Source organism: Ambystoma mexicanum, chromosome 1q (assembly GCF_040938575.1).
Source record: "Ambystoma mexicanum isolate Mex_15411 chromosome 1q, UKY_AmexF1_1, whole genome shotgun sequence".
NCBI classification, from domain to species: Eukaryota; Metazoa; Chordata; class Amphibia; order Caudata; family Ambystomatidae; genus Ambystoma; species Ambystoma mexicanum.
The window spans coordinates 801,134,594-801,161,523 of NC_090922.1; the positions used below are offsets into that span (position 1 = coordinate 801,134,594).

General features: G+C 45.0%; 1 protein-coding gene across 6 annotated transcripts in view; it reads right to left on the bottom strand.

The window, feature by feature from the left end:
* SMG7 (SMG7 nonsense mediated mRNA decay factor) overlaps window positions 1–26,930 on the bottom strand; it is a 1,316,737-nt gene that overhangs the window by 128,271 nt on the left and 1,161,536 nt on the right. For all 6 annotated transcript variants that reach the window (XM_069641403.1, XM_069641402.1, XM_069641401.1 and 3 more), the window contains one exon: window positions 3,048–3,218. In XM_069641403.1, coding sequence (XP_069497504.1) covers window positions 3,048–3,218 — 171 coding nt within the window. The remainder of the gene's footprint in view (window positions 1–3,047; window positions 3,219–26,930) is intronic.

Consider the following 26,930-nt stretch of genomic DNA (forward strand, 5'->3'; position numbering starts at 1 on the left):
GTAAAGAAATATTTAGAAATGACAGCTCCAGGACAACCCTCCAGTCAGCCTGTTTGTTCTTGGGTACTGCAAAAATCCTGCAATCGTACCCGAAGCCAGTCTGAAAGAGGAACCGGTTCCATCACCTGCATCTCCAAGAGCAAAAGGACCTCCCGTAAAAGAGCCAGGGACCTAATCTGACAAAGACTGAAGCCCCTGGAAGACAACAGATAGGATGCACAGGTTGCTGAAAAGACGCTTCCAGGTGTCCTGGAAAAGAGGCAAATGGCCCCCCAGAGGCGAGCTGTGTTCCCGGGAGGGGGGGGAGAGGGGAGGGGGAGTGGAAAATCCTGCACAAAGTTCTCTGCTGCTTCCTCCTGTTGTCGCTGGGCAGGCCTCTGTGTACCATTGTCCAGAATCCCCTTGAAGCCGGAGAAAGCGTGGGGTTTGAACTCTGTCCTGCCCAGGGAATGGTTTCTGTCCAGGTTTTGCCACGATGACCAATGAATTGGCGGTTTTAGTAGAGGTTGTTTTCTTTGACAATTCTTCATCGGTTGACGAATGAAAAAAGGTCCACGCCCTGGAAGGACAGATCCAGGATCCGCTCTAGCACGTCAGATGAAAACTTAGTGGCCTGCATCCATGCCGTCCTCATCTCGACACCAAGGCACAGCCCTCTGCTGGCTGTGTCGACGTGGAAGACCGAAGACTCCATGAGGTCCTGCACAATGGCCCAGGCATCTGCCAGATCGGCCTTGAAGGAGGCTTGCTTGTCTGAAGGGAGGTCGGGAAGAAATTCCCCAAGCTCGCGCCACAGCTTCTGGTTAGCAGAAGACAAGAGGGCGCCTGCGGTGGCTTTCCGCGGATGCGTTCCTGAGATGGAATAAGCGCTTCCCCAAAGACTCAAAGACCTTGTCCTCCTTGGAAAGACAACTGGATGTTGCTCCCGTGGAGGAAGGCGATGGTTTAGAATATGAGGCCGCAGCTACCAATGAAGGATGCTACTGTGGGTGAGAGGCTACGAGGATTGGCTCCCTGTCTGTCAGCCCGAACCTGCTGTCCAACCTCTTGTTCATCTGGGCATTGTCCCATGGCTTCTCCCAGACCTTTCGCGCCACTTGCAGGACATCCTTCTGGAGAGGGAAGCCAGACAGAATTGTAATGCACTTACCCAAGACGTCTGCTAACACTCCCAAACCCTAAATCCGGCACTGAAAACCGGTCTAACGACTGTTGAGGAGGAGGCTTTGGTTGTACAGGAGGTGGTGGAGTGGTCTGAACAACCTGTAGGGCCTGAACTGGGGGCGGGACAGGTACTCGAAACGGTAGCACTGGACGAATGAGAGGAGTATCCAGAGAAGTGGACCGGGGCGGTGCCACCTGCGGGATGACCTCCTTCAATATATCCTTCAGGGCCCTCTGCATGTGAGGGTAACACAAGAGGAAGTGCTCGAAGAGGCAGTCCATGCAAGCCGCCGGGTCCCTAGGGGCCCAGCCGTCCATGGCGCTGGGCCTCCGCTCCTGGTCAAAGCGCTGAGGCACCTGGGGCATGTAGCTGTAAGGCTGTGCTGTGTAAATGTATCCAGAGACCACCATGGCTGTACCGTACAATCCGCTGTTGCTTCCAGAAAGCAGGGGCGGGCCATGAGTTGGATTCAAGATGGCCGCCGGACTGGCAGACTGCGCCCTGTGCCTCTCCACCATTTGGGAGCCTTGCGCTATTGCCCTGGGCAGGCGGGCGCAAAGACCTTGAGCCACGAGATGCCTCATACACGGGAGGATACAACTTGGGTCCTGCACCCCAAGTAGAAGCGCCAACCTCAGAGATCACTCTGGTTCCGGTAGGTACGCAGTCCTCAGCCGGCCAGTAGTCTTAACATCCAGACTCACGACCTAGGAGCGAGCGCCGATGGGCTGAACGCCCTCGGCATCTGTGATGGTAGCTGTGCTGAATTATCCAGAGGACAATCTTGGAGGTGGTACATGACTATCCCTTACCCCGTGGGGTTGAAGAGGATGAACTTTAGGACATCCACGTAGCGCCTGACATCCCTCGGCTTGGGAGCCGGTAGCCAGGACGGCCTCAAGTCAGTCCCTGGAGCGCCCAGAAGAGCCATTGGGCCCATCGGCTTCAGTTCCGGTCGTCTTAGAAGCCTCGGCCCTGCCAGAACCTAAATCCAAGGAACCCTGATCTGTGGGAAACCCGGGGAAGGAGTCACTGTGCTGAACAGAGGGCCTACCTTGACTTGACAAGAGGTCCTGGAGACAGTCCTTAATGTGGGGTGGAGGAGAAGTGTGGAAGATCTCCCTCTTCACGCAACAACCGATTCTTCAATGCCTTGTGACCAAGAGCACTGCAAGCCGAACATGCTTCCCAGCAGTGGTTGGGGCCTCAAACAAGACCGAGTGCAAAGGGGTCCAAAGCCAGGAACGAGCAGTCACATGAGGCACATCTCGTGAATCCTCCTGCGGAGGACATGGGCCGGGGGAGCGAGGCACTGAAAGAAAGTTAAATAAGAGTGAAAAAACCAAAAAGGGTGCAAGCTGAAAGCAAAAAATAAATAAAAATAAAAAAGTATGTGCTGGATCGTCGGGTCTGACACCGTCCGTGAAGAAAAAGCAGCTGAGGTGAGGCTCCATACTAAATTTAAAGGGGAAGCTCAATTTTTCACTGCCAAAGGTTCCGGTACCGTCCCCATGTTGGGAGACGCCCACAAGGACGGAGGAAAGGGGATGGGACGTATGAATAAGTGTTCGTTCAGACTGTCTCCTGCCCACCACCTAACACCCCCCCCCGACTGAGTAATGTAACTACAAGCTGAATGTCAAGTAAATGCTTTAGCAAGTAACAGAGCGCAAAATGTAAGCCAAAGCATGTAATCGCTAGATCACCAAGTGATGACCATGTGCAATTTATATAAAGAAAACAGTTAACCCATTTACATTGACAGAACAAACAAGTAAAACCTGAGCAATATCCCCGTTATTACAATGCAACATGGACATCAGATTAATATTTAGCTCAGGAAGCTGTGAAAAACCCATTATTGTTTCCCCTTCATACATACCTGGCTTGTCAGTCTTCCATCGATCAGCTACCCTCCGGTCTCTGTTGTCTGGTGTCCCAATGGGCCCAAAGTTGGAAAATGACACAGAGTTGTGGTTATGAGTTGGAGGAGAGCTTGGCAGACTACTTGGATTTGACGAGTGAGGTGACTGACTAGCTGGAGTAGAGTGATCTGTTGAAAACGGGCATAACTGGGTTAGTACAGCGTTGGTTTGGAAATATGGCTATTATGAAAATGAAAATTTCTAGACAGAAAAAGATTCTCAGATCATTACAGAGATTGAAAGCAGCAAGTTCCCAATGTTTGGCATGTTTTCTGCTTAAACTGAATCCCTGAATTTATTATATTTGTCTTAATTTATATTTATTTAGTGCTTTCGCTAAAGCGCTTAACAAAAAGTTAAAAACAAACAGTACAATAATTAGAAACGGGAAGAATGAAATTTAGTAGAAAGAAGGCGATGAGCTTTTAGTAGAGTACAAAAAATGTTACAGGTTGAAGTACGAATAGAAAGTGGAAGAGAATTCCAATGTTTTGGGAGCAAGGAGTGAAAGAACCGAAACGAGGAGCACAAGGTGGCTTACGCACAGAAAAAAGAAAGTTTCAGAAAGTAAAGTGCGAGGAAAATAAAGAGAGCAGAGAGCAAAGATAGGGAGCCAGACCACATAGGGCTTTGTAAACTAGGCAAAGAAAATGCAAAGTAAGATCAAGATCAAAAGTTAGCATCGAAGCAGAACAAAGAGGAAGTCACAGAAGAACATGGAGGTAACAAACAGAGAAATGAATAGCGGAATTGAACACACAACATAAAGGGGTGAAATAAGTCTTAGGGAGACCAAAGAAAATAACTAAGCAATAATTAAGACAAGAAAAAAAACAGAATGGATCAAGAGTTTGGTTGCCTGAAACATAAGAAAAGACTGAGCTGGTCAGCGATTACAGAGATGGAAGCGAGCAATACGAGCATTATAAGAAATATGAAGGGAGAAAGAAAAAGATGCGTCAAAGTCAAGATTACAATCAGAAGAGAATGAAAGAAGAGATGGAGTATAAAAACGACCAGGAGGGTGGAGGAACAGGGTAAGGAGAAGGAAATAAAAACCTCTGTCGTGGAGAGTTTAAGGTGGAGAAATGTAGATACCACCCAGGACTTGATCGCAAGTAGGAAGAAACAGTATTGTTAAGAGAAGAGTATTCAGAAAAAGATCTGGGACTCTTCAGCATAAAAGGGGCAAGACAAGTTAAATGAATAAATAAGATCAGACAATTGGTCAGTTTATAAAGAGTAAAGAAAAGCCCCTAACACAGAGCCCTTTGGAACACCAACGAGAAGTGGATGGGGAGAAGAGAACAGCCAAGGAATATGCGATACGAGAATAAGAATTAAACCACTTAAGAAAAGTACCAGATAGTCCAAGAGTTGATAAAGCACAAAGTAAAATAGATTGATCAACCATATTGAAAGCAGCTGAGATCAAGAAACATAAGAATAGAGAAAAGTCGGTAGTGTTGAGTAGAGTAGAGAATCAGATAAGTGTAGTAGAGCAGATTCAGTTGAGTGATCAGGACAGAAACCAGAATGTAATGGAGGAAGAAGAGAGTAAAGAAGAAGACAGGAGGAAACTGAAGCAAAGACTACAGATTCAATAAGTTTAGACAAAAAGGGGAGCAAAGACATAGGAAGGCATTTGAGGATAGGGGTTTAGTGTGGATTTCCTAACAATAGGAATGACAGCATGTTTGAAAGATGATGGAAAGGTAGCAGATGTAAGGGACAAGTTAATCAAAACACTAAGATCAGGAATTAAAGGAGTATATATAAAGGATATGAGAGCAGAAGCAAGAGGATCCAAGGGAGAGACAATGGGGTGAGCCCTAGCTAAGAATAATGAAGAACCAGAAAGGAGAAAAGGAGTGAAGTAGAAATGCTAGAAGAAATAGACTGAGAAGGAGGAAGGCTAGATGAATGCAAAGATGAACTTTAGAAGTAAAGAAACCAACAAAATCAGTTGCTGACAGAGAAGATGAAGGATCAGGTGGACGGGGTGAGAGAATAGTACTTACCAGTTAAAAAAGGCATAGAGGATTATGAAGAGAAAGAATAAAAGTATAGTTTCTTTGAAGCCAAGAGAGAAGAGTCATAAGAGGAATGAAGAGAAGATAAAGTATGTAGATCTTCTGGGGTATGAGATTTTTTCTGAGGACTTTGTCTTGCATAAGGCTACCCGAAGGGAAAGAAGTCCAAAGGAAAGCCAAGGTTGAGATGTTTTTTTAGAATAAGAAAAAAACGAGTAGGAGATCAAGTGTTGAAGATAGGTTAGTGTTAAAAAGAGCAGAGGCAGAATCAACAGAAAGAGAATTGATCCAAAGAAGAGAGCTTAGAGGCAAGAGAAGAAAAAGTAGCAGAATTAAAAAGAGTGAAGATCACAGCGTGAGAGATAGAAGACAAGTGACTAGAGGAAGGGTCAGGTAAAAGAGGATGACACGAAAGTAAAAAATGATCACAGAAGTAGGCTGAGTAACCATAGCACTATCTGGAGAAAAAGAAGCAAAGATTAAGTCAAGCAAATCACCTAAGATATGAGAAGGAGCTGTAGGGAGCAGAGCTAAATGGAATGAAGCAGGATGAGGAAGCAGAGGAAGAGACGCATGCGTAGTTGAAGATTAAAGTTACCAAGGACTATGAAAGGAGAAGAAAGCGGAAGAAGAGTAGATGGAGAGTCAAGATCAGCTAAGAAAGACGAAGCGGACCAGGACATCGATAAAGTATGAGGAAAGCAATTGAGAGAGAATGATAAAACTGAGCCAAATGATATTCAAATAATGTTAAGCAGAGAAGTGTAATAGGTGAGGCAAGAGACCATGAAGAATGAAAAAATACCAGTTCTGCCCTCCCTGCCTTGAGTGCGAGGGGTGTCTGTGAAATTAGTAGAATAGGTAAGAAAAGAAGCAGGAGTGACAGTATTGTTGGAAGTAATCAATGTCTCTGTAAGACATGTAAACCGGAAGTTTGAGCGAAGAAAAGTGTCAATAGAATGTGATTTTTGGCAAGCTGACCATACGTTCCAAAGCGCAATAGATAACAAAAGAATTAGTATGAGACAAAGGTGGAAAGTTGTAGAATCAGGAGTGCGTGAAAAGTGATGGGAAGAAGAGTGAATACAACAATGAACATATATACACTGCGGGATAATAGTGAACAACAAAAGCTAAGAGTATTAAAGCGTAAGCTGAGAATAAGCCATAGCTAGTAACTAAGAATAGAATATGCACAAAAAAATGAATCCCGAGCTTGCATGAGCGAACAGGGGAAACAGGAGTAGACAAAGCCCTTAAAGGGTTGTCCTTTGAATGGGACGCACAGGGCCAAAGATGCCCTAATAATGCTTCCTGAAATAGCGGTCCCCTGAGAACAAGGAACTGCTCAGCTCATCCAGTGGTTGGAGGGAGGCAGCAGGAACACCGGCAGTGATGTCTGACGGCAGGGAAACAGTCATCACAAATTCCCAGACGGCAAGCTTGGGCCAGCCAGCAGATAACGGGTGGCAGATGGAACAGCAACGGTGAGTGCAAGGCAGCACACTGCAGGTCTCCATAATACTTCATTTTAAAATAAAAATGTGACTATTAGAACACAATGAAATGTATGTTAACAATGAGTGAATTCTCTGTGGCCATTTGTTCGGGAGATCGAACACCTAGTCTTTTTAAAAGGATTTCACCCTAATAACAATTTACAACTCAGTGGAGATGTTTTATTTTTTAGGCAAATTGGTTCCTGTTACTGTATCCTCACAGTCATCAGAATCCATGATACACATCCACATTTGGAACACCCACAATCATCTAAGGAAAGGAAGCCAAAGGGACAACTAAGCTAAGCATCACAAGGTAACCTTGGTGAGGAAGCTCACAACACTACCTGTCAGATGTTGCAAATAGTTCATTACATTGAATGATCCTCCAGGTGAACCAATCACAAGCTCTGCTTATGGAGCTCAGTCATACCACTTTCAGAAGGCTAATACCATCTTGAAAAGGTGAAAAGAATCTAACTCCAATTTGGTTGGGGAACTTTAATGGATTTACTGTGAGACCCAACATTCTTTTGTTCGCTTGCTCAGAGAAAATATTACAAATCAAAGTAAATTAACCTCACATTAAGAGGATTCATGTAAAGATGTATTGCAATGTGATCAAATGGTGTCCATTGCCCTGCAAAACCGACAGATCACCAGCCCATAACTACCTTACACCGGATCTGCAAGGGTTCCTCCTCAAGTAATTTGTACTCCTGATTCCAGAGCTGTAAATCTCATACTAAAGTGGTGTAACATATGCAAAGCAAGGCCTGTGGAAAAAATGAAAGAGTGGTACATGTTGATTCTTGCAGTGTCAAAAATGATAATGTAAGATCCTTTTGTAAGGGGACCCAGGAAGCCAAAAGTTAAGAATGCTAGTAGGAATCAGGGCATCATCGACAACCCTAAAAAGGGGGTGGCAAGTGAGGGCATTATAGATACAGGGAGTTATAAACAACTGGATCTATTGAACTTTTATCCCACTCTCCACATTAAAAAAGCCACACATATAATCAAGGAAGGGGCTGCTACTAGACCTACTAAAGTGTTTCCACAATGTAGGAGGAATCTCGCAGTGAACCAATCTGCAGACAGTGAAGGCCATTCCCCAGGGGAGTGTGATATGGGTGCCCAGGTTCCCCAGCATTTGAACGTACCCGCCGAGGTCTGTACGGTAGTGGGAAGAGGTGAACAAATCAATGGGGCCGATGTGTCTAAACAGACACCCCTTGAGGAGGAGGGCCCTATTCTTTCGCATGAGATGCCATCTATAATGGGATGGGAATGTAATGTAGCCACTAATGGGAAAATTAGTCTTAATCGATCTGCTATTCTTTAAGCATTTCAGGCAATACCATCGTTGAGAACCATTAGATCTGATGATATAGATTGGGTCCGACTTTCTTCTAATAATAATAACAGGATGATATGTGGTTATCACTCGCACATCATCATGAAAATGATCTGGGCCCAGCGATGGGATTTTGAATCGATTGGTTTGACCCCATTTATATTTTCAACCGAAGAACAAGCTACAATTTTTGTTGAAAAACCTCCTGTTAGGATGGTGGAACAAACGGTTGGGTCGCAGGGTAATGTCCTGGTCCCCCTCCCCGAGGAACATTTTAGGCAATTTATGACCTTTGCTGCTGCACTCTCAGGTTCAAAGCCTAATGACTTGATGGCTCAGAACATGTCGTTTAAACATATAGTTAACAAATAGAGTAAGGGAAAGGGGCTCACCGTGCTGTCGTGGAATGCTTGTGGCCTGAAGAATCTCAGGCTTTGGATCTCGCATCTCGACGCAGAGTTGCGCCCTGCGATTATGCTAATTCAAGAGTCTATGCATCTGGCTCATTTTGACGTTGCAGGATATTTTACTTATGTTCAGCCTGCCACTAGAGGTTTACAAGGTCGCCCGTCTGGAAGCCTTGCGGTCTTAATCGATAAAACAAGCAGAATTTCTTCTGAATTAGTTTTTGCCGATTATTCTATTCTAGCTGTTAAACTTACCACTTTAGGTAGCCTAGGGAAGAGGTTTTTGGTGATTTGCCTCTATTGGAATAGTAGGGTTATCACTACACAGCCTGATCTCATTAACCCGATTGAGAGAATTATTGAAGTTGCTATATCTGAAGACCCTGGTATTATGTTTATTGTGGGTGGAGATTTCAATGCGACTTGTATGGAAACAAGTGGTTATAGTGGTACTCGTTCTGTGACCCCTTCAAGAACAGACGGGAAGAGGTGGGTCGATTATTTTCTTTCTTGGGACATCCAATTGGTACCTCCAAATATTGACCCGTTTGCTCATACTTGGTCTCGTGGAGCGGCATCTTCACAGATTGACTATTTGTTTGTTTCCAGTACACTTTTAGCTTGTATTGAAACATTGCCCATATGCGATCTTGCCTTGGGGGACCATAGGGCCTTATTGCTCACCTTAAACATTTGTACCACGCATTTCTTATGTGATCCGGATCCAAGTATGGCGGTCCCTGACCGCCCTAACATTAGCCTAAGATGGAATTTCAAACTATGTCATAAAATGATGGTCGGCTTAAGAGATAAGCTGATCTGCTTTCCTGATGAAAGAGCTGGCTTTGATTGTCTGCTTGCTGAATGGTTAAATTGCACTAGAATTCAGATGCATGTCAGTAATTTGACGCGAACAGCAAAACAGCGAATTAAACTACCGAACCATCGGCACACTTATAACTCCTGTGTGGCAAATCTTCGCAAAGCCAAACGACAAGCTATACGGTGTCTTGGGACATCTACTATGACTGGATTAGGTATAGCTGTTGGGCAGAAACCTGTGCAGTTCCCTTAGGGACCACTGCAAAAGATTTAAGACTACAGGTGTTGGCAGTAAACCCACTTGGTAGCAGTCCATACCACCCAGATTTACCTGGTAGCTGTGGCTGAGCAGTCAGACTTCCCTCAAGAAGAGTTAGGCAGTATGCAAAGTATACACAATAGGCACCCAGATACAATACAAGCAAACACTGACCAGAGCTTTGGTATCAAAGTATATAATTATTTATTTAAAAACACAAGTTTGAAACACTCCAGCACTCTTACTGTAAAATATTCTAAACACAGTTACTATTGTAATATATACACCCCTTTTCCCTTATCGGATAAATCACAGTAAAACACCACTTATTTTCATACAGAGGTGAGCGCTTAACTAGATTGCACTCTGATAAGTTTGGGAGAAAGGGAGGGAAAAAGACAGAATATGGAAAGGTACACCACTCTAAGATTCAGGAACACTGTTAGCAAGGCAGAAGAGCAAAAGTCACTGGTGAGCCAAAGTCCAAAGGCTGGGCCCACTCTTAGAGAGAGCAGAGCACAAATGCGCCCAAGATCTCACAGTTACACTAGGCTTAGAAAGTCTTGCAGAGGGTTCAAAAAGAGTTTAGAGAGGCTTAGGAAAGTTTAGCCAGGGTGTCCCAGGCTAACCCAGGTTCGAAAGCCGGGGCTAAATCTACCCCGTACAGTCGGTAGCAAGGGAAGCCAGGCGGGACACAGTACCTTAAGTGGGAAGGATCCTCCAGCAGTGGCAGTTGTTCCTGGTAGTGGGTGCAAGTTGCGTCGTCGTCCAGGGGAAGAGAAGATCTCGACTTGGAGGAAAGATGGAGGTCGTTGCACTACCAGGGAAGAAACCAACCGTGGAGTTTTCCGGTTAAAGGTGGTACCTTTGTTTCGTGGTCGTGGTAAAATGTGGTATCCTGGTTGACGGGGTGCTTGGCACAGGCAAGGCGGCCACGAGGTACGTCGGGAAGGCGAAAAGACGGTGAAACTGGTTATCCCCACCAGTCAAAGGAAGAAGACTCTCCGGCGGGAGATCTCCTCTGTCGTTGGGAAAAGTGGTGAGGCAGTCCAGCAGGGCTCCACCGGTGGTGGTGTCGTGGCAGATCGGCTCAGTTTCTCCCTCGTCGGATTCTTAGGTCCTGTGGCGACTTCTGAAGTTCCAGTCCCCAAAGCCCTGCTTTTATGCAGCAAACCCCTATTCACTCAGCCTAGCTGTCACTCAAACATGCGAAGTGGTGAGCCGGTCGGCTCACCACTTGGGCCAATCAGGATGGAGTGCGACTCGAGTTGTCTAGGCAACTCAGTCCAGGGTGCCTAAATTTCCCTCCACCCCTCCTAAGTACCCCAGAGAGAGTGGCACCACTTTGGAGGGCTTCTGTGGAGAAGCCCGCCAAAAAGTAGAACAAAGGGCTCGACTTGGGTTGGAGTCACAGAAGAGAACACAAATGCCATTTTAGAATCAAGTTTTGGCAAAAAATACCAACCGGAGAATATTAATTAAATAAACCAGCGGCATGTTCGAGGCTACCGTAAATAATTAAATAAAGATAGCCTAAAACAATGGGAAATCCCATAGGAAAATATTTGCGGTTGAATATAAATAGTATCCACTGCCACCAGCCAAAACTCGATCAGGGGGGACGGGGACGTGCCCCCTCGACTAACAGACCCCGGGGCAATTGAATTGCCCCAGCCAGTACGTCCACAATATGATGGTTTGTACTGGTTCTGTTGAGAATTTAAGACTAGTAAAGTCAATGGTGACTTTACATGCCCTGGGAGACAGTAGTCAGTCCCAGGGTATGGAGTCTATACTGGGGGGTCACTATGACACCCCTGTGTCACTGCACTGAGGGTGCTGTGTAACACACATCACAAAAACACATGAAGCCCTACGGGGTAAAAGACCCCATAGCCCATTAAACACATCTAGATTCAAAGAAACACACTCAAATCATGCCCAAGAGTGAGAGTAAAAGAGTCTCACTCTTGGCAGGAGAAAAAAATAAACCCCAAAAATCCAGCAAAGCTGCTGGGGGACTCACTAGGTTAGGAAATTCAGCCTAAACAGAGAATTCTCCCTAACAATAGCCAGCACAAATCCAAGATTAATCAAAGCTATCTTAATAGGCTGAAGCTCTTAAAACATGAATTAGTGGTGGCTGACAACCAGAGAATGATCCGACATCTGTTAAATTACGATTCTCTGCAAATATGGTCAGGGTTGAGAGCATTGACTGGAAATTGATCATTGATCTTGAAGGAAGCAGCTGTGTCCGCAACGATATGGGCTACATTTGTACGTAATAAATATGCACTCCCTAGTCGTTTTACCGGCATTGCATGTCCTAACTATCAAAGTTTGATATAGAGAACCTCCGCGTGGGTGTTGGAAGACATAATCCGGGCAATTTGGAAGATAAAAATTCGACCGCCTGGACCTGACGGCATTCCTCCTCGTTTGATCAAGGCCGATCCGAGCTTCTGGGCCAAGATTTTGCAGAACAAATTCAACAGTGTTTATTTATTAGGCTCCCTTCCTCCGTCTTGGTGTACGGCAAATATTATTCCTATTTACAAAAAAGGGCGACAGGGCGGTGCAAGTAACTTTAGGCCCATCGCCCTGATGGACGCCTCTGCAAAGATTTTCACCTATTTGTTGTTGGAGTCCATTCTCGACTTTATAAATCAACAGGATGTTTTGTCCAGATTTCAGGTAGGTTTTCGCAAACATTTGGGGTGCTCGTTGAATGCTACCATTTTAGCAAACTTATATGCTCAAACTAAAAGTGAACAGACTGGTCCCATTTATATGGCGCCATTAGATCCAACCTCTGCATTTGATACGGTTATTCGTTCGGTGCTTTGGGAGAAGATGGCCACATATGGTTACCCGATTGATTTGGTGGCCATGGTAGCGCTGCTCCATCAAAATACAACTTACAGAATTAGATTGACTAAGGAGGGGGCCATGACGGATAAAATAATCACGGAAATTGGCCTTAAGCAGGGATGTAATTTGGCAGCTACGCTTTTTAACCTGTACTTAGCAGACAAAGTCAGCATGGGCAGACTTGGTTGTCTATCCGGTCAAGTTGGGTAATGTGGTGATTAATTGGCTGGCCTTCGCCGATGATCTTCTGTTCTTGGACAGAACACCTTTTGGTCTGCAGGCTAAACTTTCATCATTTCAGTCTTATGCTTATAGAAATAATCTTCAAGTCAACCCGGGAAAGTCATTAATCATTGCAATTGCAGAGGGAAAGAAAAGAACTGCCAAATTTAGCTGGTTTTTGAATGAGAAATCATGCCTAAAGCAAATGAGATACGATATTTGGGTTATCAGCTTTCAGCTACATATTCTATAAGGATGTGGAAAGAGAATCAACAGCAAATTGAAACCACTTACCTCGCAAATGAAGATTGTTTATCATCATTACAGCAAATTTTCAGTGCTGCCTGCAATCCAATTCTATCTATTAAAAGTGGAACCTATACTATTGTATATTTTAGATGTCTGCACTTGCGAGATGCAAGATTTCCTTGCCTTTGTTCAGGGTAGGCTGTGGAAACAGGTCCTTGGATTGGCACTGTCTATTCCAAATATACTGATTTGCCATGAATTGGGCATTCTCCCGTTGTCGGTCAAATGGCACTGGCGACGTTTGAACGCCTATGTTAAAATACTAGCCCCACCCAAAAATTTTTTATGAAGATCTTGCGGTCTTATTTAAAGAAGGTCGGTTACCCTCAATTCTCAAATTTAAAGAAAAAATGGATAAGATCTTGATCGACAAGATGATTGAGAAAGAGGACCCAATATTGGGGGTTCCAGCATGCAAAAAGACATTTCAGTTGTATTTTTGGTGTATATTGGTTGAAAGAATAGGGAAAAGTAAAATGTACTATGAATATGCGAAATTTAATAGGAAATTTGGAGATCGTGCTCGGTATCTAGAAATATTTCCTTGCATTATCGCAAGAAAGGTTTACTTGCGGTTTAAATTGAACCAACTAATCACCAATGAAAGGTTACTATTTTGGGGGTATGCTGTGCCACAGCACTTGGGTGGTAATTGTCGTTTTTATAATCAAGGTAATGAATTAGAAACCCTGAAACATCTAATTTTATTTTGCCCATTTTTTCAAAATCAAAGAAGGCTGTCATTTGGTGAATTTGAAAAAAAAAGAAACGTTATGGAAAAGATGTATGTGGGGTTTGAGCCAACGGCTGGTTCTTAGCTTGATTAGTTTCTTAGTCCCCCTTGATGCTCTATTGTCTTCAAAATTTAAAGGTTTTAAAGAGGATATGATATTTGATGTCGCTTCTGAAGAATAATTGAGCTGGATTTATATCCATTGGGAAAGAGTATCGCTCACTGTTGGGAACAATATCTCATGTATGTAAAGTGATGTTTTTTAACCTTCCTAATTTGTTTGGTATCTGCATTCTGTTTGATGGAAATATGTTGTCCTGCATTTTTAAAATAGACGATTTTATGTGCTTTGAACTGTAATTTTATCATATTGTTAAAGTTCTTTTATAAAGGTTTTTTTTAAACCATAAACAAAAAAGAAAAAGATACACAGAGGTGTTTTGTAAGGAACATGTTAATTACCTGTAACTTGTGTTCTCCAGAATGGGTCTTGCAGGGATTCACATGCTTATGAATACAAATATACAGCAGCACATATACACAATCCCGGGATTTGGCAAGGCTCACAGAAGCAATACACTTAGCCCTAGAACAGACTCACCTCAAACAAACAGATTGCGTACCACCGCTTGGCCGACCCGGGACTGCTCCCTGGAATCCCTGTCAACACAGTAGAATCTTGTGATGGTCAGGGTAAACCTCCACACAGCAGCCCTGCAGATGTCAAGCAGGGGAACATTAGGGAGAAACGCGGTTGCTGCAATGGCTCTGGTGTAGTGGGCTTGACGATGACAGTACATGGTACAGCCGGAGAGCCTCCTGGATATGTAAGCCGTAGACAGGGCCTTCCCGTGTGGCACAGGTCCAAAATTGACAAAACGTTAATACGTTTTCTGATAGTCCTGTGCCTCGTAGAACTTGAGGGCACAAGCAACATCTCCCGAATGCAACACCCTTTCAGCAGGCATAGAAGGGTTTGCGAAACACTGGCAGAACAAAAGGCTCATTGAGATGAAAGTCCAATGGAACCTTTAGCATGAAGGTGGGATGAGTCCGCAACACCACCTAAGCAGCGTGGAGGGACAAATACGGCTGCTTGCAGGAGAGTGCCTAGAAACTTCAAAGGGGCATGATGTACTGGTTCAAACGGAGGCCCCATAAGCTTAGACAGAACCACGTTCAGGAGCCCTTAGCAGCGTAAAGGTCCTGAATAGACCCTTGAACCACAGGTAGAGCTTGCCTGGAGCCCATGTGTACCGGGATATAACAGCCAGATGAACCTTGATGGAGACTTGAGCCAGGCCAGCCTTAGCCAGCGAGAGGAGATACAGAAGGAGCTGCACTGCCGTTACCTACAAAGGCATGATCTTCTGCACCCAGCACCACACTGAAGCACTTCCACTTATGCCTGTAGGTACCAAGACAGCGTAGAGAGAGCTCTGGCTTTGGTCAGGATCTTCCTACATTCCAGCAGCAGAGAATAGTGCCCAAATTCTAGGGCTGCAGGAGGCAGGCCGTGAGGCTCAGCGACGCTGGGTTGTGGTGCAAATTCGTTTTGTTTTCTCTGGATAGGTCATCGGGAATTGGCGGCAGCTGGATGGCCCGAACCACTGACAGATGTAGGTCTGAATACCAGATCTGCCTGGGCCATGACTGTGATGAGGATCATCCTGCAATCTCAACGTCTGAGTGTGTTGATCCTACGTAACAGCAGCAAAATCGGAGTGAAACGTACAGGAAGAGCCCATCCCTGGGGAATGAGAGGGTATTCCCTAGACTCCTTGGCTGAGGATATCAACTGGTACATTTTCTGCACTTGGAGTTGCCAGCTGTCGTAAAGATGTCGATCTGGGGAAGACCCCACTCACTGAAGAGGTGAGACACCTGTGCCTGTTGAACCGCCCATTCATGACAGGACTGCAGCTCCCTGCTGAGCGAGTCTGCAATGGTGTTGTTGATGCCAGGTAGGAGACGAGGAACATGTCTTCTAGCAAGACCCAGCGCGCACAGATATTGGGCTTCATAGGAAAGAGCAGGGGAGCGCACCCCACCCGGTTCCCTGATGTAAAACCTGGTGGTGGTGTTGTCCGTCTAGATCTGCACCACCTTCTCCTGTAGCTGAGGCTGGAACGACTGGAGGGCCCAGAAGACTACCCGTAGTTCCAGGACATTGACGCGTAGGTCCTTCTGCTCTGGGAGCCAGAAGCCTCTGGCATGTGATTGTCCTGTGTGAGGGCCCCCAACCCACCAGAGAGGCGCCAGTAGTGGCTTTAGCCTGGTATGAGGGATCTGGAAGGGGACACCCTGAGTGAGATGTGGCAGACTCGACCACCATTCAAGAGTTAGACGGAATGCCTGATTGAGGGAAATCTTGTCTGTCCACCTGCCAGTGACCTACTGCCACCTGGGATCTACTAGAAATTCCTGTAGGGGTTGCATATAGAGCCTGCAAAAGAGCATCATATGATGCAGAGGGACATCATGTCTAACAGGGATTCGATGGACCAGACTGTTGCGATGGAAGCAGTCGACAGGCACCGAACCTTCCCTAGGATGGCTTTCACCCTCTCCTCCGAGGGGGTCGCTGAACACGAGATCATATTGAGTCGGGCACCCAGAAACTGTGCGTTCTGAGATGGCACCATGGAAGACCTCGGATAATTGATGGAGAATCAGGGCGAAGCCAGAAGGCATACTGTCTCGGCAGTGTGCTGGGTTGCCAGTGAGCGGGACCGGATGAACCAATCGTCCAGGTAGGGGGTAGACATGGATTCCCATGTGCCGTAGATGCGCTGCTAAGCCACACATTTGGTGAATACCCTCTGAGGCGATTTCAGGCCAAAGGGAAGGGCCTTTAATTGGTAGGGCCTCCCCAGGACAACAAAATGCAGGAACCTCCGGTGTATGCGATGAGTGGATGGAGATGTGGAAGTATGCGTCCTCCAGGTCTAGAGTTGCCAGAAAATCCCCTTCCTCCAGCTGGTCAAGCACATGTAGCAACATGACCATCCTGAATTTGTGATTTCAGGTACTTGTTTAGGTGTCGCAAGTCTAGGATCGGTTGCCACCCTCCTGACTGCTTCCTCACGAGAAAGTATCTGGAGTACACTCCGGAACCCCAGGAGGTGCTGGACTGATTCCATTGCCCCTTTCCAAAAACATGGACTGAACCTCCTGTAGCAGCTGAGCCATGTGAAGTTCTTGACGAGAGACAGTAGGAAGGCAGGGGTACCTGCCCTGAAATTCTAGAGCACGCCTCTGCTGAAGAACGTCCCGCACCCATTTGTCTGTGGGGATCTTTCTCCAATGATTGACAAATTCTGATAGTCGGCCTCCCACTGGGTTGCGAAACGGGTGGGGCGTGGTTCCTAGCCGTTCAGGCCTGCTTGGGCTTCTGTGTCCTGGATGGTGGACTACGTTTGCCTCCACTGCCGTAGACCCGGGAGCGGCACCTGTTGGCTTCCTGGGTGGTAGAGCATGAGGGGTGACGACAGGGGGTAGTTTAGCCCTTGAAGGACCTGGAGAGACTTCCACTGGGGGAATGAAAGTACAAACCTTCTCTATTGCAGGGTCCCAATAGAGCACACGTCTCCATGTCGGTTTTGATGACTAGGAGAGGGTCATTCACTGCCTTTCACAACAGGTTGCCCCCATCAAACGGCATATCCACAACCTTGGCCTTCAGCCAACCCTGGCGCCCGAGAGCCACACCATTCCTCATCGGGCAGAACGCAGAGTGTTATTGAGCGTGGGTAATGGTGTTGTCTAAAGCCAACTCTCCTTCCAGAAATCGGGACAAGGCCTCGGCCTTCTGGTCATCGGGGAGGAAGTCCAGGATGGGCCTGAGCATATGCCACAGCTCCCTGTCATATTTCGACAGGATGGCAAGGGTGTTGGCTGCCTTGATGGTGGAAGTAGCTGTGGTAATTATGCGCTTGCAAGCCACATTGAGCTTCTTGTCTTCCTGGTCAGGAGGCACCATGGGTGAGGACGATGGGTTCGATCTTTTTCTGGCGGTGGCCGCCACCAGTCTGGAGAAGCCTGAAACACCTGGGGTCCGAATCGAGGACCAGGATCTTCTCTTGCCTGTCACACTTTGCTGGCATGGTATTGGGTGCCTTCATGATAAACATTTGGGAGGATGGATTGTCTAACAGGACTGACAACTGTCTTTCTGGAAGGCTCCCTTTGTTGAAAAAAGAAAGCCTTCTTCCTTCTCTTCCAGAACCAGATTCAAGAGCTTGGCCGCTTTAGAGATGGAGGGAAGGAGCCAATTTCGTCTCGAGGTGAAGCCAGAGTGTGCTCATCACATCTGTTGGTTCCCCCCTATCAGCAGGAACATAATTGTCAAACTCATCCGGGTGAGTTGCAGTGGTTTCGGAGTCTGTGTGAACAGGCTCCTCTTACACAGGGGGCAAGGCCCCAAGCACCAGTCCAGGGGCAATAGGTGCCCTACGGGCAGTATTGGCTGATACCTAAGTGACCTGGGAGGAACCTTGGTTGGACCACGTACAGGAGCAGCAGGTAGCCGCTGTTGAATCGCTTTCACCAAAGTATCGAGGGTGGCCAGTATGTCCAGCAACATATCCCTTGGTGCAGGGTGCAAATAGTGCAGCTGGAGCAGAGCCGGGCTCAAACCCCTTGGAGGGCCAAAGGGCTGGTAGGGCTCATGGGACTATGATCCCTCATGGGTAGAAAGGTATGTGAGTGACAGGAGAAGTGAGGGGTGACTGAATGAAAGGATGGGAGGAGGACTAATAGTGGTGTGGAAGAGGTTGTAGTAGCAGTGTGGAGAAGGGAGTAGTGAAGGTGTGAAGGAGGGTAGAGAAGTGGTGGGTATAGGGAGAGTTGTCAAAGGAAGAGTTGAGATCAGAGGCTACAGGTAGATGAGTGAGCAAATCATTGGAGGGACAGTAGAGGAAGGCACAGAGAGAGAAAGAAGGTGGGTGGAATAAGAAGGATGAGAGTAGGAGAGTGACAGTAGAAAATTAAGACTATCAGTGAGTGAGAGAAAAGACTGGGGCTTTATTGTCGGAAAGGCACCACCCGACCTTTAGAACTACCCAGGACAGCAGGGTTGGTCAGTCCCTGAAAGAGTCAAGCAGATAAGACATTAGGCCAGAACTACAGAACAAAGCTTGGCAATAAGACCTTGACACGCAGACAAATTATGGCCTGACCTCCATGTTGCAACTTCACAAATTTCAGAGAACTGACATGCAACGGTTACACTAGGCGCCTAAAATCTTGTGCCCATGGGTGCTCTTTAGCAGGATAGGGAAATACTATAATGAAATGCTGCTTACTGGTAATTCCAGTTCCCCATCAGGTATATCCATTAGAATCATAAAGATTGAATCCCTTTGCGGTTCTGGAAACACTTCATAAGAGAAAACTTTCCCACCCAAATATACGGATTTTGCAAGTCTCTCTTTTCAATCCTAATGTACAATTTACATTCAGAAAGCACAACAAAACCTAGCTTCTTGTAGCCAACACTTTACAAAGGGAAATATAAATTGGTAAATAGGCTGCCAAGTACAAATTAACAATCACTTCCTTTTGTAAGGTTTACAGCTTGTCCTGGCATCCCATGATACCTCTGAGTGGCAAATGGAGCTCGGTTCTGTTTGATAATGGGCAAAGAATCATCACCATTCTACATTCTTCCCTTTTCTCCTTTCAATCCTTAATCGGGCAGGTGGTGATTTATGAATTAAAATAAAAAATACCCAGGATGAAGAAAGAGTATTACAAGTGGCTTTCCATTCTCCATCATGGGATCTCTGTTAATAGTCAAACAATTAACAAAATAGGAAGTCCATGACCAATATAGAATTGGGGGAGAGAACAGGAAAGAAGAAATGAAGGAGAGAAACCAAATGGAGAATTAGCCAAACAAGTATCTTAAGGACGCATTATATACATAGGCATCCGAATCAAGAACATATTTAGCTGCAAAAGTACAGACTGATCTCCATTTAGTGGCTTTGTAAATCCTAGAAATTGGGACGTTGTAGATGAGCTGCAGTAGATTATTTTCCTCTTGTTCAAGGCGCTCTACATTTACCTATAGCGAAAACCTGCGGACCAGTTCATTAAAGCTCTTTTTTTACACTTGCGGGACTGGCTTACTTCCATTCTCGTTGGACTATCGCCTCCATCTGTTCTCTACCTTCCCTCTCCATTCAAATTCCATTTTGTTTCCTTCTCTATTCCACTTTCTAGTGTGACCATTCTTCTCGCTTCTTTTATTTTCATCTACTTATTTTATTGTTACTGGCGACTTCAACATTTATTTCCCACGCTTCATCCTCCTTCTTGTTGTCTAATATTTCTTACTTCTGCCTATAAGTTTAATTTACTTACATCTTCGTCTATCCACTCTAAAGATGGTGTTGTAGATTTAATTTTCTTTTCAGCCGATCTGGTATCCACTCTATCACTACTCTTATTTTACCTTTTTCTGACCACTGCTTACTCATACTTTTTATCAGGTTTTCCGCCCCTCGTTCTGACTTCCAATTATTCCTTTCTGAGGTGTGATTTACACAACTTGGATTGGTCCACTGTTATTTCTCTAAACATTTGCCTTCGGATAATCGCAACATTGAGGACATCCTCAATATCTATCTTGCAATCTTATTCTGTTGACTCTTTGTGCCCTCTAACTTCGACCGTGGCTCTCCTTTTTAAAATCACCCATAATCCAAGATCTTGGAGCGGACTACTGTTGGCTAAAGAACAAATATGATTCCAACTATCAACTGAGCTGGTTTAAGACCATCAATATAAGGACAAAGAAGATTAACTATTTTCAAAGCCTTACTCAAACTCACACCAACTCTCGCAAGCTTCTTTTTTCTATCCTTAACAAAATTCTTGCTCCTCCTCCTATTGATCCTTAATCTTCCTGCGGATGATTTACCCTTCTTTTTTCTGTAAAGAAATGAATATTCTACCTTCACTAATACCAATTCTCCAACTCCTTCCAATTCCCCCGATTATTGAGCTTCTCTACTGTCCTGTTGAGTGTTCACTTTCTTCCTTTTCTCCAGTTTTGGAAGGTGATGTTGTGGCTTTGATCTCTTGTACACATCCTACTGCTGCCCAGTCTGACACTTTTACAGCCTCTTTGGTAAAGTCTATTTTTCCTGCTCTTGCTCCAATTTTTTCTAATTTATTTTATTTAATCCTGTAGTGAAGCTGCTAATGTTTTGTTTTTAAAGAAGCCCTTGCTTAGTACGTCTGATACTTTTAAATTCTGGCCTATTTCTTGACTTTCATATCTTTCTAAACTGTTAGAACGACTTGTTCATGCTCAACTTGTCTTCATAACTTACCTCTGCCTTACCAATCTAGTTTCCAATCTGGTTTCTCCACAGAAACACTTGTCTGTCTCTAACTATATTTTCCATGAGCGTCATCCTAAACTCTCCTCGTTATTGATCTTGCGTGACCTCAGTGCCGCTTCCGACTGTTAAACATTGAAATAGTTTTCGTCCAACCTTTCTGTTCAGATGGATTTCTAGAATCTGTCCTGGTGGACAGATTTTAGGAGGCCACCATAGTTGTAGTGAACAGGGAACTCAAAGACTAGCCAAAACCTAAATCAAGGTAAACGTGGAGAGCAGTCAATGCTATTCTCAGGAGTGTGTGTGTGTGTGGGGTCAGGGGACCTGAATGAGTCCACACAGTGAAGGGCACAATAATTCAATTTAGAAAGGAATGTATAAAAATGCATTATTTATTCTAGGCCTTCTACATACTGAAAAATGAAATAGGTGATATTGCACAATACTCCATAATAAACCTATATACATTCACTATAGGTTCATAGTATGCATTCAAAAGAATTAATCAACACGGGAAGTAACATAATGCAGTGTATGGTGGAACCAATTCACAGGTGATTTCCCAAGCTTAAGCAGTCCATTCCCCAAGAAGAATGGGGCCTTGTGCCCAAACGTCACAGGAGCCAAAATGTTTCTCCCAAGAATTAGTGTGTTGGTGATTGTTCAAAGAAGATATTCAACAATAGTATTAAGTAATTGTGTCATATTTGAGGATATACGACCCAGGATTGACGACCAAAAGGCAGTGGAATGGAAGGTTAAGAGACAAAAAGGACTTGCTCCCCAATGGTATCCTATGGAGGATTTGGGAGTGTGTGGATGGGGGTGTGGGAGGAGGAGACGGGCAAATGCTTCATGTTTACTTACCCCAGCAGACTCAGATTTTCTCAGATGACTTGACAAGTCTACAAGGGAGAGGGGGGGGGGGGCAAGTAGGTTTCCCAACGTTCGATTTCCCTCTGTCGGTTCCAGTGAGAGGAGTACAGGAGCTGCGGGTGCAAGGATTCTTCCTTGCAGCTGCAGATACAGAATGTAACCCCTGGTGAAGATATACAAGATTCATTGATGCAGAACTCTTCAGGACACTTCACAGGATGGGGTAAGGTGAGCAGAGACAGTCTCTGCACACAGGCAACGACAGTTTTCCTTCCAGTTGCGGGGGTAGAAGCTGCTCTAGGAGAGGATTCCTTGATGCTAAAATTCAGAGGTAATGTGACCTGTACCACAAGCTGGCGACTACCATAATTCCGGGTGAAACCGCGGCACAGCAACGTTTCAAATGAGGAAGCACACTAAAGAGCTGGTCAGTCCACTCGGTGGTCCAGGGACACTTCAAAAGTATAAGGACAACTGGATTCAAGAGAAGGCGCTGTGACAAGTTTGTCCCAATAGTCCAAGGGCTGAAGCACTGCTCAGGGTCTTCAGAGATCAGGTAGTCAAACAGGGCTTCACCGGGCTAGACGCAGGAACTGAAGCCATGCCTCTTCAGTAGTCGTCCTTGGATCTTCAGTCGGCTGTTCAAATATGAGGGAGTCTTGGCTCCAAAGCTAATATGCAGAAATGGCTGCAGGAGTCTTTATGCAACATCCAGGCTGGAAGCTAGTCCAAGCCCACCAATGTTAAGGCTCTGCACCATTCAAACAGCCAGCAGTTGTCCAATCAGGGAAAACTACAGGTTTCACTCATGCCCCACAGAGACAGACACACAAGCACCTTTCCCAGGCAAGTGCATGACCTTATAAGGGATTTCCCGACCTGGCAAAGCAGGAGGAAGGCCAAACTACAAGTGAAAATCTCATGGCACAACCATTTTAGGGCATTAGCCACATTTAGTAGCCATAAACAGTAAACGTGAATGTACACACTAAAAAATTAATGCAAAAATGTATCTGCTGCCACCAGCTTGTCTTTAGGCACATTTAAAAGTAACTAAAATCCCAACTGTAACAAAGCAAGTGTGACAAAGGTATCCCCATTGCACTGCAATCTAAGATGCCTTGTGCAATGTTAAATTGTCACAAAAGGCAAAAGAGACACAGTTTCACAGCACCAATAGTCTGAAGGACTGATCAGTTTCCCCATAACAAATGAGTTAAAGTGAAGCTGAAAGCTTTACTTCCCTTCAAAAAGTCAGAAGAGGTTCAAAAGCAAAGCAAAATGATTGGGGGTCCATAGGAGCTACGGAGGGAAAGTTGCAAAACAGAAATCGTTCCTAACACTTTCCAATTGATCTATGGTCTCCTGGAAAGATCTCATCACGCAGCTCTTCCATTGCTCATGGTGTTTCTCAGGGATCAGTCTTTGGCTCTGTTCTATTCACACTTTATACATCTCCTCTTGCTTCTTTAATTTGACTTTGGTTTCCAGATGGAATACATTACTCACCGTAATCATATTTCTGGTGCTTGTATCTGCTTAGATTCACATGCTATGCATAGGCCGACATCTAGTGGAAGCTGCAGAGTATTACAGTTTTCGAAACTCGAAAATGGACGTCGAAATAGGGCATGCCAGTAATACTATCCCTAGTGCGACGTCCCCTGTACCCATGATCTCGCACGCGTGTAGGTCCCTCAGATTGTATTTTTCTGACATGAGGTGGCATGAGGAGTAGCCTGAGTACAGAGTTCCCAAGCAGATATATACAGAAAGCTCATCTAACATCTATGCACCTTCTCTCAGGGGAGGAAGGGTGGGTGCATGTGAATCTAAGCAGATACAAGCACCAGAAATACGATTACGGTGAGTAATGTATTCCTTCTGATGCTTGTGTAATCTGCTTAGATAACATGCTATGCATAGATTAGGAAGCAGTGTTATGCAGGGGTGTTGCTAGGTCTGGTAAAGACCCGGGGCTAAGCTGATGTCGGAACTGTCGGGACTGGAGGCTAGCTAGCCTTTTGGTTGTATATCCCGAGATTCTATCCGGGGCTACAACCAAAAGACCAGGGGCTATAGCCCCCTTAGCGCCTCCCCCCCCAGCAACGCCTCTGGTGTTATGAGAAGGTGGTGGGTTGTGAGAAGGAGTAGCGGCAAATAGATGTCTTTGAACCGCTTGTCCCACCTGTGTATCCGTCTTGGAATGTGTGTCAATGCAGTAATGCTGAGTGAAGGTGTGAACTGAGCTCCATGTAGCTGCTTTGCAAAGGATGTCTAAGGGGACATTTGCAATAAAGGCTAGAGTAGCCCCAGTACCCCGTGTGGAGTGGGCTCTTGGTGTAGAAGGCAGTGTTTTGTCTGATAATGAATAGCATAATTGTATACATTTGCCTAACCATTTGGAGATGGCTCTCTTGGAAACACGTTCTCCTTGTCTGCCTGTATCCATGGAGACTAACAGTTAAATCAGTCTTTCTAAGTAGTTTGGTATGGTCTAAATAGTATAGAACCGCCCTCCTTATATCTAGTGTGTGGTGTTTGACCTCAGCTGAGCTAGTATGGTGTCTGAAAGAAAGCCGGAAGCTGAATTGACTGGTTTACGTGGAGCTTGGAAATAGATTTAGGGGAGACCCTAGGGTGAGTCCGTAAAACCAATTAGTCTTTAGGGATGGCAAAGAAAGGGTCTTGCACTGACAAGGCTTGGAGTTCGCCGACTCTTCTTATGGAGCCAACAGCTACTAAGAAGCCAGTCTTGTGGGTAATGTGTCTAAGGGTAGCTTGATGCAAAGGCTCGAAGGGAGGTCCCATGAGTTTTGCTAGTACCACATTTAGGTCCCAACCAGGAAGAGGATTTGAGATTGGAGGGTGTAGTCTCTTCACTCCCTCCATGAATGCCTTAATGACTGGCACTTTCCACCACAAGACTTTACTTTGAGAGGTGGTATAGGCTGATAAAGCTGCTAGGTGGACTTTCAAAGAATTGAAGACCAACCCTGAATCCAATAAGTGGAGCATATAGGTTAGAATGTGTGATGGAGTACACTCTATGGGGTTGATCTGTTTAGATTGGCACTAAATGACGAATCTCTTCCACTTGTGGAAATAACAGTGTCTGGTGTTTGGTTTCCATGCTTCCTTTAGGATATTCATACACTGTTGTGGAAGATTAAGGTGTCCGAACTCTATGACCTCAGGAGCCATGCTGCTAGGTTCAAAGAGCGAGGTTGTGGGTGTATTGTTGTCTCCCCGTACTGAGTCAACAGGTTGACCTGGTACAGGAGCTTGATGGAAATCGCACATTGCCAGCTTGTGCAGATGTGGATACCACAGTTGTCTCACCCACATAGGAGCAACTAGGATGAGTGTCATCTGATCCTTGTGTAGCTTGTTCACTATTCCGCTGATTAATGGAGTTGGGGGGGGGGGGGGAGGAGGGCGTAAGCAAATTTCCCTGACCAGCTCATCCATAGGGTGTTCCCCAGTCTGGTTGGGGGAACCTGGACGCGAAGTCTGGGCATACTTTGTTTTCTCTAGTAGCGAAGAAGTCTAGAGAGTGGTAGCCCCAAAGAGAGAAGATGTGGTCTACCACCTCCGTGTGTAGTTGCCACTTGTATTCTTCTGACAGAGGATCTCTGCTGAGAGAGTCCGCTAGAGTGTTGAGTACCCCTGGAACATGTTGAGAAGACAGGGACATCCCTCGTCCGAGTGCCCACTTCCATATTTTCTGAGCCAGTTTGGACAGATTTGGAGAGTGTGTACCTCCCTGATTGTTGACCTACAACAATTCGGTGGTGCTTGTACCGACATATTTACCTGGACACCTAGATTTTCTTAAACTGCCTTTGTTCAATGACATCAGTGTCTTTCGCCTTTTCTTCTTGGAGGTCATCTCGCTTTCTCTGCCTAAACCCCAAAAAACCTGAAATTCTATTTTCCGCAGCTTCTGCTAAGATTTCTCCTCCCTTAACAACCTGTTTGTCATCGCTTCACTTGGCTAGGTCATCGCAATTGAGGAATTTAGTTTGATCCTTTTTTATTTCAGTTTCAAATTGCATCAGTAGTTCGTTCTTGTCATTTTCATTTATTTAATATGTGGAAAAAAATGTCCTTTGTTAACTTTTTCGTCTGCTAAAACATACTTCAATCCTTGATCTCTTACCATTATATTATTGTTCACCTTGTGTTGTACTTCCCAATTATGCTTTTCATCCTTTATGCTTGCTTTTACACTGTCGGGATTCTCTTCTCCTTACCCGCAGCTACTCGTATTACTCCATTTCTGACCTGCCTCAAATCTCTTCCAGTTCAGAGGCATTGTGAATTTCATATATTTTTTAATTTTCAAATGCATCCACGGTTTAGGCCCTTCCCATTTGTTCATCCCTCTCTAGTACCCCTCTCGCAATCTTCACTCTGTTTCACAAATTTTACGTGCTGTAACCTATTGCCCCCCTGGTGCTCATTTCTGTTCTTTCCAACTCCTTGTGCCCAAATTGTGGCATTCTTTACCCTTTGACATGCGTTAATGCTGTACTCTCAAACAATTTAAAAAACATTTTAAAAGCCATTCTATTCTGAACAATGTCCTTGACCATAACTGCTGACTCAATATGTGTTCTTGCGCTCATGTCCTAAAATGTTGCACCATTTTCTGCTTGTCAAGTGCTTTGGATAATAGGGCTACACAAATACTGCAAATAAACAAATAAATACAATTAAAAGGGTTTTACCCTTCGATCGTGAAAACCAGAATGCAGAGTTTTGACATGTTGGACTTGCTGACAAAACGATCCAAGCTGATTTTGCTAATTTTTCGAAGATGCTTGTTTATACTTTGTTTAAAACCCCAATAGTGAATTTCCACATCCAACCTGCTAAGGAAATTGGGCTGAACATTTGTAACACCTATTATGGACCACTGCTACAGTTTTATTCCTCACTAGTAGTTTGTCCTTCCTTAAAAGAATACTGAATTTAGTTCTTCGTTTGTTGAAATCATAAATTGTCATTGTTTTTCCTATTTGAATCAAAATGGAAACTTTTAGGATGTGATCAATGGAAAAAATAACATACAGGGCAAGAGACACAATT